The sequence below is a fragment of the Passer domesticus genome, chromosome 5 (assembly GCF_036417665.1).
Source record: "Passer domesticus isolate bPasDom1 chromosome 5, bPasDom1.hap1, whole genome shotgun sequence".
NCBI classification, from domain to species: Eukaryota; Metazoa; Chordata; class Aves; order Passeriformes; family Passeridae; genus Passer; species Passer domesticus.
Window position 1 is genome coordinate 72,543,395 of NC_087478.1, and position 15,667 is coordinate 72,559,061.

Here is a 15,667-nt window from a genome sequence, read left to right on the forward strand (position 1 = left end):
CAGACGTTTTATCACTCAGCAATAATCCAAGCTTTTCTGTCAATGTTGGAATCTATTTTATTGAAAAAAGATCTTGGCAAGGACACTGGGGATTTGCTGCAGAGTCTTTCAAAGTGACATTATGAGAGGATCTTGGTTCTTTGGGACCTTTTATTGTATGGAACATCTTATGAAACACTTTGTGTGAAGGGCCAAAGTAAAATGTTACCAAAGCAGCCGAACAATTTTATATGTTCACCAGCTGTCCATTTAGGGCAGTAGGAAATGAGCGATGTTTGGGGCAGGAGACAGAGAAAGTAGGTCTCCAAGTGCAGTACAGAGACAAATGTTAAAGTAGGTCAGATGGTAATGTGACATCACATGGAAAGGCGTTAGTTTTTAAATATTAAATTCCATTAAAATAATTTAAATTTTTATTTTTGAAATAGAGATATATATTACAAAATCGGAAGATTAATATTTGAAATACTTAAACTTATTCTTACTACAAACATATATTTTCTCCTCTCTCACTGGCATTTTATTTGCTTTTGTCTTGTAACTAATACCTTGGATTCTCATCAGTGAAGAACAGAAGTTTGTGAAAATACAGTAATTTTCATTCTGTTCATTTCCTTAGCAAAATATTTAAACAACTACACAATTTGTAAGCCTTGGAGCAGACCCCTTTGATACACCACTGTGTTTATACCTGCCCATGGGACTGCTCTGGGCATTGCACTCGGGGTATTTCCCAGTCTTTGACTCTTCTGGGCTGACCATTTTGGATACTGGATTTCTGCAGGCAGCTGTACTTGCACTTCCAGAGACTGGCACCTCTGAAATCCACAGGCTGTCCCTGCTGCCAGAGGAGTGGAAGCAGCAGATTACACTGAGGTCAGAGGACAAGGGGTGTTGCTGGCAGTACTGACCCTGCCATGCAGGCAGCATTGCCTAAATATTGGAATATCTCTGCTGGATATAAAAGGCTCCAGGTGAGAAGAGCATAATCAATAATTGCAGATATTAAAAGTGGTGCCTTCTCATGCTTTCCTACCTTTTCCCTCTTCCTTCTTTGCCTACAGGACACGAAGCATCTGATCCCCCAGACGATTGCTCATGCATTTACATTTTCATTTGCTTGGTTTATAGCAGGATTGTTCCAGCTTTTGGGAGGGGCAGCTATCAAAGATGTACAGGCACTGCCATTGTGTTTTATTGTTCCAGTCTATTTTTCCCTGTGAATGTAGGTGGGAGTTTTTTAGTGGGTTGGTTTTGTGCTTTTTGCTTTCTCTTTCTTCTAAGAATTTACAACCCTTTTATTGTCAGTCTTCAATCATTTTTGATAGATCAATATATTTACTTCAATGATGGCTCATCCTACAGTTGTGCTTGCATTTTTTTTGTGCTTTGTTTATAGGGGTTATGAATAGATTCAGGGGGTTGTACCTCTGCTATACCTCTGTCATTGCATGAGGATCAAGTTGCTTGAAATTGGCCCAATACATTTATATTTAGAAGGAACATGAGGTGTTTACATTGGTCTGTCTTCAAATCTACTGTTTTCCACCCATTTTCTAAATAAATTTTGAGCAATTAGAAATGCTGGTTTTTTTCAGAACTGCTCTCAGAAATCTTAATCATGACTAGTGGTGTTTCATGTACATGGAACTGTTTGTACTGTTTGGAGACAAGGGTTCTAGGAAACTGCTCTAGCAGACTCCAGAGATCCAGAGGGTCTGGGGAGTAGCACAGCAAGGCAGAATGGTGACATGGACTCAAAAATGAAGCAGGTCTATGAGAATCCTGTGGTCTCTAGCCAAGCACCTCTAACTGAGGCAGAGAGGAGAAATTCTTGAGTCTACTTCTCATTCATGTCCCCAGGCAGCCAGATGTGGGCCTTGAACAGCTGTTTGGTGCAGCTGTGAGGAGAGCTCACACATGTGCAGTGCAGTGTCAGTGTGATTTGCTGGGGGTCAGCAGAAGGAGTGGGTGAACAGGACTTGCCAATGAAGGTGAAAGGATATGGCTGTGGGAGAGAGGGCTACATCTACTATTCCATCCCCAGGGATTTGGGTTGTTTCATTCTAAAGTGATGTATATGCTATTTGTTATGCAACTGACCCCTTTCTCCCACCACAAAGAAGAGAGCAGAAAAGGAAGTGTTTGTTACAACTGATGATATGTAGAACATGGTAAATAGAAAATAGGTCAACTAGGCACTGCTCTCACTAGTATTACAGTTTGAAACATGATCTGTATCTTGTGACTACACATTAAATATGGGGAAAAAAAATCCCTGAACCTGCATGGATTTTAGTGAGGTTTTAATAATTTAAACCAGGTGAGCATATTAGCTGTTTGTAGGATGTAATCCCCATAGTTGGCTTGCCAGAGCCATATACACCCTGGGGTTTGGTACATCCATTCTTAGGCTGAAATAATTTGTCATGTTATGAAAGCCGTGACTCAACTACCTCTCAGCAGCACATTGTCCATTTGTAACAGCAGATTTTCCTGGAAGTCGTTACTTTGGAGTGCCATTGTCAGCTGTATACATCATTCCTGCTCTTCCTGTCCTTTGTGGTACAGATTTGCTCATTGTTGTTAGTGAGGATGTTACTGCTGATACACAAGCTATCAGGATTTTCTGTTATTTTCTTTCTTTTCTATCTTTGTTGAATTGCAGTTTCCTTTGTCTTCTGTGTGGTGCACTGAAAGAGGTTAGGAAATTTATCACGGTTATTTTTAATGGGCTTTTAAAGTCCTGCAGAACACAGATTGAATTGGTTCAGGAAAATTTCCTGGAGCTGTAGCATTGTTCTATTAAAAATAATTTTATCATTGCAGTTTTTCTGTAAGGAAATACATCTATTTTCCTCCTTCTATCCTATAACAAAACCTTGCTTTCTAATGTTTCTGCGTGGTCAGATATTACCCATTTCCCTAGATAATTTAAGTTGGCCGTGTGTACTGCTAGCATTTTTATTGTAAAGAATTCTGCTAGTGGTTTCATGATAAATGCATCAAGCATTGGGAAATTACTTTTATTAGTGTACATTTAATAATGCATTAACAAAATAAATGGGTTTGTGTGTGTGTTTATCTTGAGAATGTATAGAAAAAGTACAGGCTGCTATAGGTAAAAAAAATTAATCTTTCCTGTGTGCATTTTGTATGCTGTAGCATAAAAAAGTACATTCCCAAGAGCTCAGTAGATGGTTACTATCTTTTTTTCCTTTGTTTAGACATATTTTTGTTTTAGGCAGATTGTGCAAGAAAAGCAAGTCCAGTGACTGTCCCCCTCATGGCTTGTCTGACAAGCCTTTCCTTCCCTGAGTGAGGCTGTCCATTGTTGGCTGAGATCTGTGTCTTTATTGCACACAATCCAAATGAATGAGTGGCTCGTGGCTTCCCACTTATGAAACCCTGATTTCACTTGCTTAAACTTCAGATATTTTCAGGCTAGTAACCATGACCAAGTCAAAGTGTCACTTCTTATTCTTCAAGGTGCTCTGTTGCATGAATTTCAATACTCATTCCATCATGCTATGTTCATGATGCAAAAAACCCCAAAACAAACAGTCTGTTGAGTCCTATCTATTACTGAAAAATTAAAATATTCTAATATCAAGACAGTATTATTTCAGAGATGCATGCATCTGTATTGACATAAGCAGAGCAAAGGTATTAAGAGGGAGGGTGTACTATATAATGTAACTCTCTCATTGATTTAAGATCAAAATGCCAGTAAAAAGGAGTAGACAGAATTAAAATTATGTACATGTTTATTTCAGATACATTAAGAAATAAAATATTGTTTTGTCCACCACTGCTGATCCTATTTACAGGAGGCAGATGAGCTGCCTTGCCTATAAAGAAATGAAAGATAAAGTGCAGAATTAAAACAAGCAGAAACAGCCTACTGATTTTGAATGTCTCTCTTCTGAATGCTGCTTTTGAAGATATGTATGAGGACATGTATTTTCCTGAGAGCCTTTTCTTTCCTCCAGGGCTGAAGTGGCTAAGTTTTCTCACAAAACTGGAGAAGTGAAGAACTCCAGTCACACTTGAGTTCTGATCATGATAAGTAAAGCATACATGAGATGAAGCTTGCAGAAAGGGATAGTTATGGATGGCTTTTCTGTGTACCCTGATGTCAGGTCTCAGGGAGGAAAAATAACACAAACTTCAATTTTATCATGGTCCGAAAGGCTTTGAGAGGCGGCAGTCAGATCGCAAGGGTTTTGTTTTAGTCACCCTGGAATGTTTGCTTATATGAAGTTTAGTGATGGGTGTGTAATTATAAACTTTATTACACTTCTGCTTTTATCATAGTCAATCTGCTTTATCACCTGCTGTATCTTGTGATGTTGTAGTATCACAAACTATATTTAAATCTTTTGACCGCCTTCCCATTTCATTTTCTCTGTATGGTCACACATATGCTCTCCTTTTGCCTCCTGTCCCCAAATTTTTCTTGGATCCTGCCCTGTGACACACACATTCTCCCCTGTTTTCTGGGACACAGGATCCTCCTTGGCTCCACGGATGTGAGTTCAGATAGCTCATACTTTGCTAGAAAGCAGCCCTGCATTGCATTCCCCTCCTCCACATGTTCTCTCAGCCATGTTACTTGATGTAGCATCACAGCCGTATCCCTCATCTTCTGCAAGTGTGCTGCTCTGTCTCCATTTATCTTGTATGAAATGGCTTTAGCCCTGCCAGGGTAATGCTGCCTGTTGTTTCCTAGAAATTGCTTACTTGTCTGTCAGAGGAAGCTGTTTAGAGCTCCTAACTAGAAATCAGGATAAGCATTCAGCAGATTCCTATCCCTTCCTTACATGGGGATGGGGAAAGAAGAAAAAAAAAAAAAAAGAAAATGGTTACCCTTGCTTTGACTAAGTAACATTGTCTGCTTACCCTCCTCAGCCATCTTGTAAGTTTTTTCTTTTCATTCCACTGTAAAAATAGGTAGCACTGTTGAATATAAATAATAGGCTCATACAAGTCCATACAGATGAACACTGTGTTCATAGTAGCAAGTAAAGTTTGGAGACACAGAAAGTTTGCTATCTTCCAGAGGTAGCCTTCCCTAGAAATAATAATCCAGTGTTCTGGAAAAAGTAACCTAATGTTTTTTCCCTCGAGGCATGGCAAAGGAGTAGTTTAGTAGTGAATTAGGTGCAAAGAGCAAGAGATGAGGCTGTTCTCACGCTGCACCTCGAAAAGCCCCAGAAGGGCCAGGCACAGAAATCTGCTGAAACCCGCAGGAAACGCCGCTGCACCGTCACATGAGGCCAGCCAGGCAGAGTGCGCTTTAGCGAGCGCAGACAAAACAAGCTCTGCTGAAAATACCACAGTCTAAACAGAAGTAACAAAACACAGACTAATACAGCCCAACTTGATGGGAAGCACCATGGGAAAAGATTTAGAAACGTTGTGCTGGCACTCTTGCTGAGGTGAAGAGCTGTGAGGTCTTTCAGCGTCACCCAGTCACAATAGCAGCACGCACCCACGCGGGAGCAGTGACTGGTTTCTTATTAATATCACAGTGCTTCTCATTTCCAGTAGCATCCTGTAAAAGCAGTGCCTTATTTGCAGCTTTCATTTGGCATTAATGAAGTGGGATACTGATGTAGCTAATCAGCGCTAGCGGTGTGATGCGAGCACGCGGAGCGGCGGTGGCTGTGGTAATCATCTTAGCCCAGTTGGCAGGATAAAAATAACCCCTGCCAGCACTGGGAAGTGGCAGCTCCCCGGCTGTGGAGGAGCAGGGCCCACGACCCTGTGGCTCTGCACTGCCCTGGAACCCAGCTTCTGCTGCAGCCCACCTGAACAGAGAAGATAAACAATTGCTGTCCCTGTCCATTCCTTTGGCTGCTTCTCTCCCCAACTCCGGAACGTGGGCTTGAGTTTTTGTATTTGAGCTTAGGTCTGGACTCAAATTGCCTCCAAAAACCAAATGGATATAGATTGCCGAATATGCTTGTATAATTCAGAAGTGGGGGTTTTTTTTTTCCTCTTCGTGGCACTTTGTGAGCTTAATTTAATCTCTGTCATTTCTTATCTGTGGGTAAATGTCATCTACTTCATTTCATGAATGAATTAACACAGCCATACAGAGCCTGTGTCTCCTGCACTGCTCACTTGGTCGGGGGAAGGGATTAGTAAATGTGTGACACCCTCAAGTTGCTAAACCCTGGGGTTAGAGATGCTCAGAAACAGATTTCATTTGCACCCTGGTATAAATTACTTGCAAAATTCTACCAACTCTGTACATTATAATGACCTCAATCAGCCCTCCTTCTCTTTGTTGTCAACATTAAATATAATACTTTCATACCACAGGTCTCTTACTACACCTGATGAGTGAGGAACTCCTTTAAAAATAGCTGTGTTTTTAGTGGTGGGGAGAAGATAAATAATCCTGGAATTTTCTTCCTTCTTTTTGATACTTCCTTAAGTGTGTCAGAAAGCAGAGGCCTTTTGGCAAGTGCAAGTTTGAGATGTTATAGAGGTTCTTGGTATGTAGAAGATAGCATTTTTAATCCCAGGTGTGTGGACAAAGAGTTAGATGAATAACCATACAGAGCAGCACAGGAAGTGTGTGTGAGCAAGCATTTTATGTTACATGATGTTTTTAATGCCTCCAGGAATTCAATTAATAGTCCTATGTGCTTCTTTTAAAGCTTTCACAACATGGAAATAAATGTAGTTCATTGAAAAAGGAAATTAAGAACAATTTATTCTTAAGTAGAACTGAGTGTGGCCATGCCTCTTTTTTTCTTTTTTTTCATGAATTTACACAATGTGTTGGATTAGTCTCTGGATGAGGGCTGTGTGTGTGTGTTGGTAGAGTTGTGATTTGAAACTTTTCTCTGTGCCTGAGACTTTTCAGTGCTACTGGGGCTTCATTTCCATGTGCAGTAATTTCATCTGTTTTGGAGTGCTTTTTTTTTTTGGTTTTTCTTCTCTTAAGTGTTAATAGGTGTTTCATGGTTCTCTAATCTGGAGATACTCAACTTGTGAGTGCTTTATAAAAATAGTCCAGGGAAGCACCTTGCTGACTAGAGTCACAGCCTAGGATGCAGAACAAATGGCACAGGAGTTAGTTCCCAGCCTTCCCAAAGAAATCTGGCATGCAATTTCCAGGTGTACATACCTGCTGAGAAGCTCTGTTTCCACAGGGTGTCAACAGAAAAAAAAAAAAAGGTGGTTGCTGGCAATTCCCAACTCCTCTATACCTGACTGTCCCGCAGTCCCTCAGATGGAAAATGGAAGATGTTTGTTTTCCCCACTGTCACTTCAGGTTATTTAAATTGTAGGCTCTACAGGCAAAGAATAAGATTTCTATGTATGAATATCTCCTGTCAAATTAGGATATGGGGCTCCTGGAGACCCTTAGCTGCTAATATAACACAAATAGTACAAATGGTACTTGACAAATTTGTCCCACTCCTTTCCTTTCCTCTCAGCCCAAATTAACCCTTTCTGTGCAGATTGTGTTTGGGTTTTGCCACTGTTCATTATATATTGCTTAGTCCTACCATATCTGAATTGCCTTCAAGCACTGAAAGGGGACAGTGCTATGACAAATCAATTTGCTGGCCTCTGAAATAATTAAGTAAGTAAGGCAGGGCTTCAGGCCTATTTTAAACAAGCATTGTGCTATTTGTTTTTACATTTCTCTGCCTGCAATGAAAGGGTGTCTCTAAATAAAAGAGGCAGAGTGATTGAGGAACTTCTTTTAAGGAAAAATTGCCTAAGGAAATCAGCCTTTTCCCACTGTATCTCTGTCTTTGTACACCTCTCCTTCTCCCCCCACTGCCTTTTTTTTTTTCTTTCTTTGTTCTTTGCTCTTCCCCGAAGAAAATAGCAATAATAAAATATTCTATTTTCATATGGCTCTACAGGTGATCTTTGTGTACTTAACCAGACCACAGCACAGAAAACAAAGCCTTGCTTATTGCCTAATAGCATATATGTTTTATGATTTATGTGGTTGTAACACATGGGGCTGATAATAGATAGGAAGATCAAAGTCTTCTGTGAATTGACAGCAGCACTGTAAACAAGGTGAAAGGGTTGCAGGTGTTTCCCACATGGATGTTATACAAAAACATATGGCCCTTTGCCATAAGGTACTGTGTGTGCTCTCCACTTTCTCCTGTGCAACAAGACAGCGTTGCTGTGAGCTTTGCTCAGAGGGCACGGCTCAGGAGCTGGGAGATGCTGTGGGCTGCAGATGACCATGCAGTGTGGCCACAGTGGTCTTGGGAGCATGGAAAGGTTGATGCTAAATTGGTCTTTCCAATTAAAAGTAGCTGATTCTGATCTGAGAACAGAAATCTGCATTCTAGGGGGTCTCTGTCAAACATTGGAAAGGAAGATGATCGCTGAAGTGTTTCAGAAGAGACTGGGCAGTCCAATGTGCCCCTGGTCTCATTGCTCCTACTTCAGCTCAGAGCTGGGCTTGGCAGGCACCTCTTACCTCCATGGGTTATCTCTGTGGCCCTGGCCATGGCAGGCGCTGGGTTGAGACACCTAGGCCACACCTCTGCAGAAAGCAATGGTGGTGCATGAGCAGACCTGCAGATATCATTGCTGGATTGCTATTTATTCTTGTGGATAAGAGAAAAGATATGTTTAGTGAATGACTAAATCATTGGAAAGAGGACTGCAACATCCTGGGTGAACCCTGAACACAAGGTAGTCATCTCTGTCTGTCTGTCCCATTAATTGCCTTAAGAGGGGTGCTTGTCTGCTCTGAGGAGTGAAACTGCTGCAGCTGGGTGTTTGTAGCTTCTTCACTTATTGAAACTTCTGATGAATTTTGGCTTATTTTGTTCAATACCCTGTGACATAACCACCTCCTTGACCTGCAAGCCCTTTGGCAATCTTTACTTTTCTCACAGCTTCTGGGAGTAGACCCATGCCCTCTGCTGAATTCTTGTGGAAGCCCTTTTGCTGTGCCATCCTGGGGATGATGTGGCACAGGGCTGCTGGCTTGTGCACTGGCAGCCTGCTGGGACAATGGCTCCTCAGCCACATTTTCATCTGCTGGAGGAAGCTCACACTGTACTTGTGCTGTTCATGTTCTGGTATCAGGTCTTTCCTGCCTCACCTTCCAATGGAGCTGAAGCTACTGGTCTAAAATGCAAATTTCTTTCCCTGTTCTGTTTTGTTCTTCAGTTTAAACTGAGATATAATAGAAATTATCCCAACAGCATAACTCAATTAGCCAATGCCTCATCTACACAGGAAAATTTGCTTCCAAGTGTGGTGATGAAATTTATTTTTGCTGGTGTGGCAGTGTTACAACTGATTTCCATGAGGACAGAGGCGCATCACCCCAAGTGTGTCATGCCACATGCATGAATTCTTGCTTCTCTGCAGGAGCAGGCTAGGTATTCCCAAGTATTTGCTTTATACCCTAAAAGCCCTAGATGAAATATAAAGTGTTGGGTCAAGCAGTGTAATGGTACTGTAGCTAAAGGTAGGACTTCAGTGTGTGAATGAGCCCTGTGGAAAGATTAACCTAGGAAAAGTTAATAAAAAATGCTGCCCTAAATTATTCATGAATGCATTTGCAATGTACTTGCCCAGAGGCTTTTGTTTTTCTCAAACTCTTATTTATTAAAATCTGACAAGAATATCAGGTTTTGTTCAATAATAAATCTAAGTCTATGTGGGACTAGTGATATCCTCATCGAATAATACAGAATCAAAATGAAGTTACATGGCAGGGGTGAATATGTTATTTACTTGGGAAGAATAGATTATTGTTCAGGAGGATTTTATCTTTTACTTGCTATTTTGAAACAAGTGAAAAAACCCCAAAACACCTGGTTGGGAGATAGCCTCTTGTTTTGTGATTGAGGCCTTGATCCTGCAAAGGATTTAAAATATATTAAAACTCAGTTAAGCATCTTTCTAGCAACTTTTCAGGTTCCAAACCTGTGTTTGCTGAATGAAATAGCTCAGGTGATCTTGTTTCACAGTTAGTTCTACTTGTCCTTTTTCCTTAACTTCAGGGAAAGACCATGGAAATAATGCCTTTGACTTATGGATTTTGACTTCCAAAGTATAGTCATAGACAGCCTCATCTTTTTGTGTCCCAGAAAAGATTGGAAAGATTGTGTACAGAAAGTAGGAGAACAGAAAAAAGGCAGGAAGAAAGCTTTTGCTGTTTGCGATCCAATAATGTGTGTGCTTTATAGCAGTCATTCCTGAAAAAAAGGCAGAACTTAGCTTAAAAATCAATTTAATTAGTTTGTTGTTTGTTTTTTTTTTTTTTTTTCCCCTAGCATTTTTAATTTATTAGGTGTAGGGGATTTTTTCCCCCCTTCTTTTCCTTCTCTGCCCTAATTTATAACAACATAAAGAAAGAAAGAAGCAGGTGCCTATAGCTAGAAAGTTAGTGAAGAGTGAATAAAAAAGAAAGAGCTTAGCTGTGGAAACAGAACTGGGAGTTCGGGTGACTGGTCTGAGTTGGAGGATGATGAATAGATTTTGTTTGCATAAGCTTGGCTTGTGAGTCACTTTCTCATAAAAACAGCTTGAGTAGGAGATGCTCCTGTCCCAAATTTTGAGTCCTGAATGCTTTCAAGCACAAAGTGCACTGTGACATAAAGACTCCTGCTGTGAGTAGCGTCCTGTTATCCCGGTGGACAGGAGATGGAGCTTTGCAATTTCCCAGGTTTGAAATTAACTAGAAGTGTGTCTCTCTTACACACACATGCTTTGCCTGATGTTTCATGTGTGCCCCTTGCTGGTCAGAGTTAAGCTGTCTGGGTAGACATAACCAGCTTCTGATTCAGATCTGGAATCTGATGTCAGGAAGCTGGTCCCTGTGAAAAGCTGTTTGTTGCAGGACCATCAGTCACTAAGCAATAAATGTGACAAGGAACTTCCTAAACTTGGAGGGAGAAAAAGAAAAGCCAGGTGTGAGAGCATGAGAGGTCAGTATTTGTGGCTGGTCATTCTGGGTATGTTCAGAGCAGCACATGTCTTTGCCTTGAGAGCTTGTGTTGCCTCCTTGATGCCAGAAAAAAACTGCACAAAATACACACAAAAGTTGCATGTAGGGCATTATCCTCTGCTAAAGTTTGTGATCAAAACCCTCTTTAATCTGAGGCATCAGCTCTTTTTTGTGCACCTATGAGGATTCTGAATAAAAGTTTGACCATTACAGACAGCTACTTTTGCTGTGATTGAGCAAACTGGGAGGGGTGAAAAAGGTTTACCCTCATAGACACACCACCCATATCTAATGCTCCAGTAGAGCTTGTGGGTTGCATTTGGAAAATAAAAGTCCCCTCTGGAAACCCACAAGAGAAGAAAAGATGATGTCTTCCTTCCTGAAGGAAGAAAGGATTGTGTTCTTCTCTGCCATTTTTTTGTTACAAGTTTGGGTGGTAGGGAGGTCAAATTGCACTGTGAAACCTTGCTTTGGAATCAAGATATTTATCTAATTTGTTTGCCCTTGAAGAAATCAGGCTGCTGCAGCTTCATTGCCATGGGAACCCCTAGTTACTATATTTAATTCAGTCCAGGGTTTGCTTGTCTATTCAGTTGTTGCAGTGTAGACAGGTGATAAACAATATATCGATACTGAGCTGCATCATACCTAAATGATTAGGCATGGATATTACTGCTGTATTGCAGCATCTGTGGTATTGCTCTTGTGCTCTGCTATGAGCTGCCTGGCCCTCCTGTGCCTGCCTCCAACCTCTTCTTCCTCTCTCCTGCTGGAGAAAAGACAGTGCTGCCTGAATAGATTTTCTGGTCCAGCGATCAGCCAAGGTAGGGACTGCAAGTGACCTCTGCTTGCTGGTTGTGCTTCTTCCTCCCCCAGCAGAGCAGCCAGCCATGGAGTGCCTGTGGCCTTGGAAGAAATGGTGCTGGGAGCTCTGCACCTCTAGAAGTTGTAGGGTTGGGACAGTTCCAGTGACTCTGCAGCATCCACAACGGTGTGAAGACCCAGAAGGGCAGACCCTGGCTCCACCAGGTCATATTGCAGTGGGAGCAGGGAGATAAAGGGTGTGCAGGCAGAGACACCCCTGTCACCTATTCTTCTTCTGAAGTTTTACTAATTCCCTTGGACTTGGTAAAACTTTTCCCCCCCCTCTCTATTAGTGTAATGCGAGGTTTGCCCATGGCAACACAGAGCCTGAGATGCACTCAGTTCCAGTGCTAATACAAGTGGTGGAAATGTGCTTTACTACAGTCATGCTGGGGGGACTTCTGGAAAGACTCATTAGAGGCAAGGCTTAGCCATGAAAAGACATTTCATGTGGCTGATGGCAGGAAATGCAATTTTGTAGGTCTTTAATGATTATTTCAGTTGGTTTCTAATGTTTTGCTCCTCTACCGTTTGGTTTAGTGATACTACATCACTTTGCACAGAATTCAGAGTGAGCAAAGAGTGCGTAAACCTTTATGTAAAAATGTTGGCTGAGTATTGATTAATCAGTAAAAGATTTTAAGCTGTTTCCTTTAAATTCCAGGTTCATGTATCTTAGTTTAACGGTTGTGAGGGCTGGAAAGATACTGCTTTACCCACGGAAATACATTTCTGTGATATTTGTTCACTGCAAGTATATTCAAGCAAAAAGAGATATTTTAGGGAAGGAGATAGTTCTCTGTAGTCTAAAATGACTCTTTATTTCTTTTTAGGTATTATATTGGTCGCCAGATGTTTGTGGTGGTCTCCTCACCAGAGATGATCAAGCAAATCTTAGTGGCAGATTTTAGTAACTTCACCAACAGAATTGTAAGTACATATTAAAGTTGGCTTTGTGGATGGAGTTGGTAGCACTGCTAATTCCAGCTCAGACCAAAAGTGGCTGTGTGGAAGCTGGAAATAGAGGCAAAATTACCTCATGGTTCAATAAGACATATATACACTCAATATATACATTCAGTCAAAGATTCTTGTTACCAAAACACTGAGGATGAAAGGGAATGTCCTTAGAAGAGACACACTGTCCTTGTGACTGAAGCACCAGATGGATGTTGAAGAGAGGGTTTCAATATCCAGTTTTGCCACTGACTTCCTGTGAAATTTTGGGAAAAGCACTTACTAGTTCTCTTCCTCAGTTCTCAGTCTGTAACATGGAGATGGTATTATTTGCTTTCTCCCACACATGATCTGTTTTGTGCTTTTAGACTTCACAGAGCAGGAGCAGTCTGCTTGGGACCAGGACATGCCTCCCACAGCTATTGTGTATTAGTCATACCTGAAAATAATAAATAGCAAAGAAGGAAGTTGGAGTTAGCAAGAATTTGTACATATGTTCTTGGTTACACTTGAAAAGCTCATTTTCAGGAGGTGGTTAGAACAAATAGTGAGGGTGAATGGCCAGAGTTCTAGCAGCTGCCCAGCATTTTACAAGGAAATACTGCCACTGTGTGCTGCCTTGGTCCCATCCATCCCCTGCTTCCCCCTGGGCCCTTTGTATGCTCAAACCTGCTCAAACAATCTCACCTGTATTCAGGAGGGGTTTTTGTGCCCTTGGAGAACATTTTTTTTCTCTGATCAGCTGTCTGCCTCCTCTGTCCCTCTGATCCTCTCTGCAACGTCAGTCTGTTTGCAAACTGCCTGTTGCCTTTGCTTGCTTCTTTTGGTGTGTGAGTTTCATCTTGTGACTGCCTATATCTTACTTAATAACTACTGCTACCAGCTGCCCCCCATTGTGGCCATAGCTCACATGTGAAAGGATGAATCTATTTTTAGACTTCTTAGGCTGAAGTTGTTACATGTCACAAGGGGCTTTCCTGCATTTTTCTCTATATTTGAAGAAATTTTCCGTCCCTTGCCTTCTTCTACCCCAAGCAGGAACCCTGTTTCTTCCTCTCTGTAACTTTCCCATGCTTTTCTTCTTTGTATTTGGTAGTAGAAGAAATGTACCCATTACACCTAGCCGTAGCTGATGATCAAGTAACACTTCCCTGAAATTAGAAATCTTTTCTTTGAGGGGACACTCAGAGATTTGTTCTGCTCTTAACTTTAGTCAGCCTGGTCATTTGGATATAACTTTTGCTGTATTTTCACGCTTCTCAGTTAGTAAAATATTTCTTCCTCTCCAGGCCTTTTGTGTTCAGAGGTTTCTCTCTCTTTCTTGTGGTTATGTGTCCCTCTGTCATGGTCTGTCTGTAACATCTGTGTTCCTCTCTAAAATTCAGGTAGGTTATATCACTCTAGGTCCTCTTTCCTGCTTTCTCCTTTTCTTGTTCTTCGTTAGATCTGTGAGCTAGAGCTGTCTCTGCAGGTTCACATCTTGCCCTTATCGCTTGACTGTCCCCTGAATCATTTGTGGCTTTTCTGTGCAATGTCCTGCTTTATTAATGAGGAACTGAGACATAGACAGAGCGACATCCCTGCCACTAACCAGAAAGCTGAGAAAATTTAACTCCTAGCTTTCCCTTTAGCAAAATTAACAGTTCCCCCCACCCCCCGTGCAGGATTGCTATTTCTGTCTTGTTTAATGCCCATGAGTCCAAATCAAATGACCTCCTTCATCTTATATGCTCTCACCTGCTTGTTCTATGGTCTTCTCACATAGCCACAATCTTTGATAGTTTCTCACTTTCCACTTTGTCCTCCCCTCTTCCAGCCATTGCTTTTCTCTTATTGAAGATAAGCAGCCTTCTGTTTCTGGGTCTTTCCATATCTAACCTGGGGATATTTCCTCCTCTGGAGTTTTCACACAGGAAGCTGTTTCCTCTTTAATTTGCAGTCAGGTCTCTTGGGGAAGTATTTGGTTACCTGTACACTAGTAATCCTACATGAATATAAATAATGCTGGGTGGTACGTAAGGAAGGCCAGTGGAATTTATTCAGATGTGATTTGGGTTGTATGCAAATAATGATTGAAAGGTGAGAGTGAGAAAAGCACTTTCCAAGTAATAGAATCCTTTCTTATCACATTGACTGAATAAATGTCATTTTAAGACTTTTAATAGGGTTGCTTCTGTTTTTATATTTTAAAATTAGTCAAGGAAAGCTCCTCTACTTCGAGTGAAGGTTTCTATTTGCTAGTGGAGAATTCAAAATGCTAAAAGATCCCTCTGCTTTATTTTATGAACTCCTTCCCCAGTGAAGAGTGGTTATAGAACTGACTTTGGAGTCAGTGCTGTTCACAAAGCTAGGCCAATATATTCCAGTCCAGATATGGCACATGCTTATTATTTCAACCCAAAACCTTTTTTTTGTAGTTTAAGAGTATCAGCCTTTTAGGCTGAGAGAATGGGAAAGCAGGTGAGACTACTGGGTTTGAACAGGTCTTAGGAAAACACACTTCTGCTTTGCTTTTCTGACGATCCATGTGCCTTTCAAAAATCAAGATTTTACTTCATTCATCAGAGTGAAATGTGAGTTATCTAACCTAGAATGCCTCAAAGAAAGATTATTCTCTCTGTAGCAGTTGTGGCAACTTTATGTTAACAAATTGTCACTGACTTTCAGGATGTTCAGGTCTAATTCTAAAAGCTAAGTGTAGAAAAAACTTCTATTCCCTGTTTATTTTGCTGCTTTTTCAATTGATTTTAAAATATATACATATTTGATTAAGAAACAATGAGAAATCAAACTTGTGAAGGGCTGAAAACAGTGGATTTATTGGTAGCAGCCAGCAACATGATCAAGATTCAGTGAACTCTGACAGCTTTTATTAAAGCTCTC

At 41.0% G+C, this 15,667-nt stretch overlaps 1 protein-coding gene across 19 annotated transcripts in view; it reads left to right on the plus strand.

The window, feature by feature from the left end:
• The window catches only part of TBXAS1 (thromboxane A synthase 1), a 229,629-nt gene that overhangs the window by 90,447 nt on the left and 123,515 nt on the right, over positions 1-15,667 (plus strand). For 12 of the 19 annotated variants that reach the window (XM_064420992.1, XM_064420994.1, XM_064420990.1 and 9 more), the window contains one exon: positions 12,661-12,757. The exons of 3 other annotated variants lie outside the window; for them this stretch is intronic. In XM_064420992.1, coding sequence (XP_064277062.1) covers positions 12,661-12,757 — 97 coding nt within the window. Of the gene's footprint in view, positions 1-784; positions 975-8,636; positions 8,692-11,640; positions 11,788-12,660; positions 12,758-15,667 lie in introns of those variants that run through there. 4 more of the 19 variants (XM_064421007.1, XM_064421005.1, XM_064421009.1 and 1 more) reach the window with 3 other exon arrangements.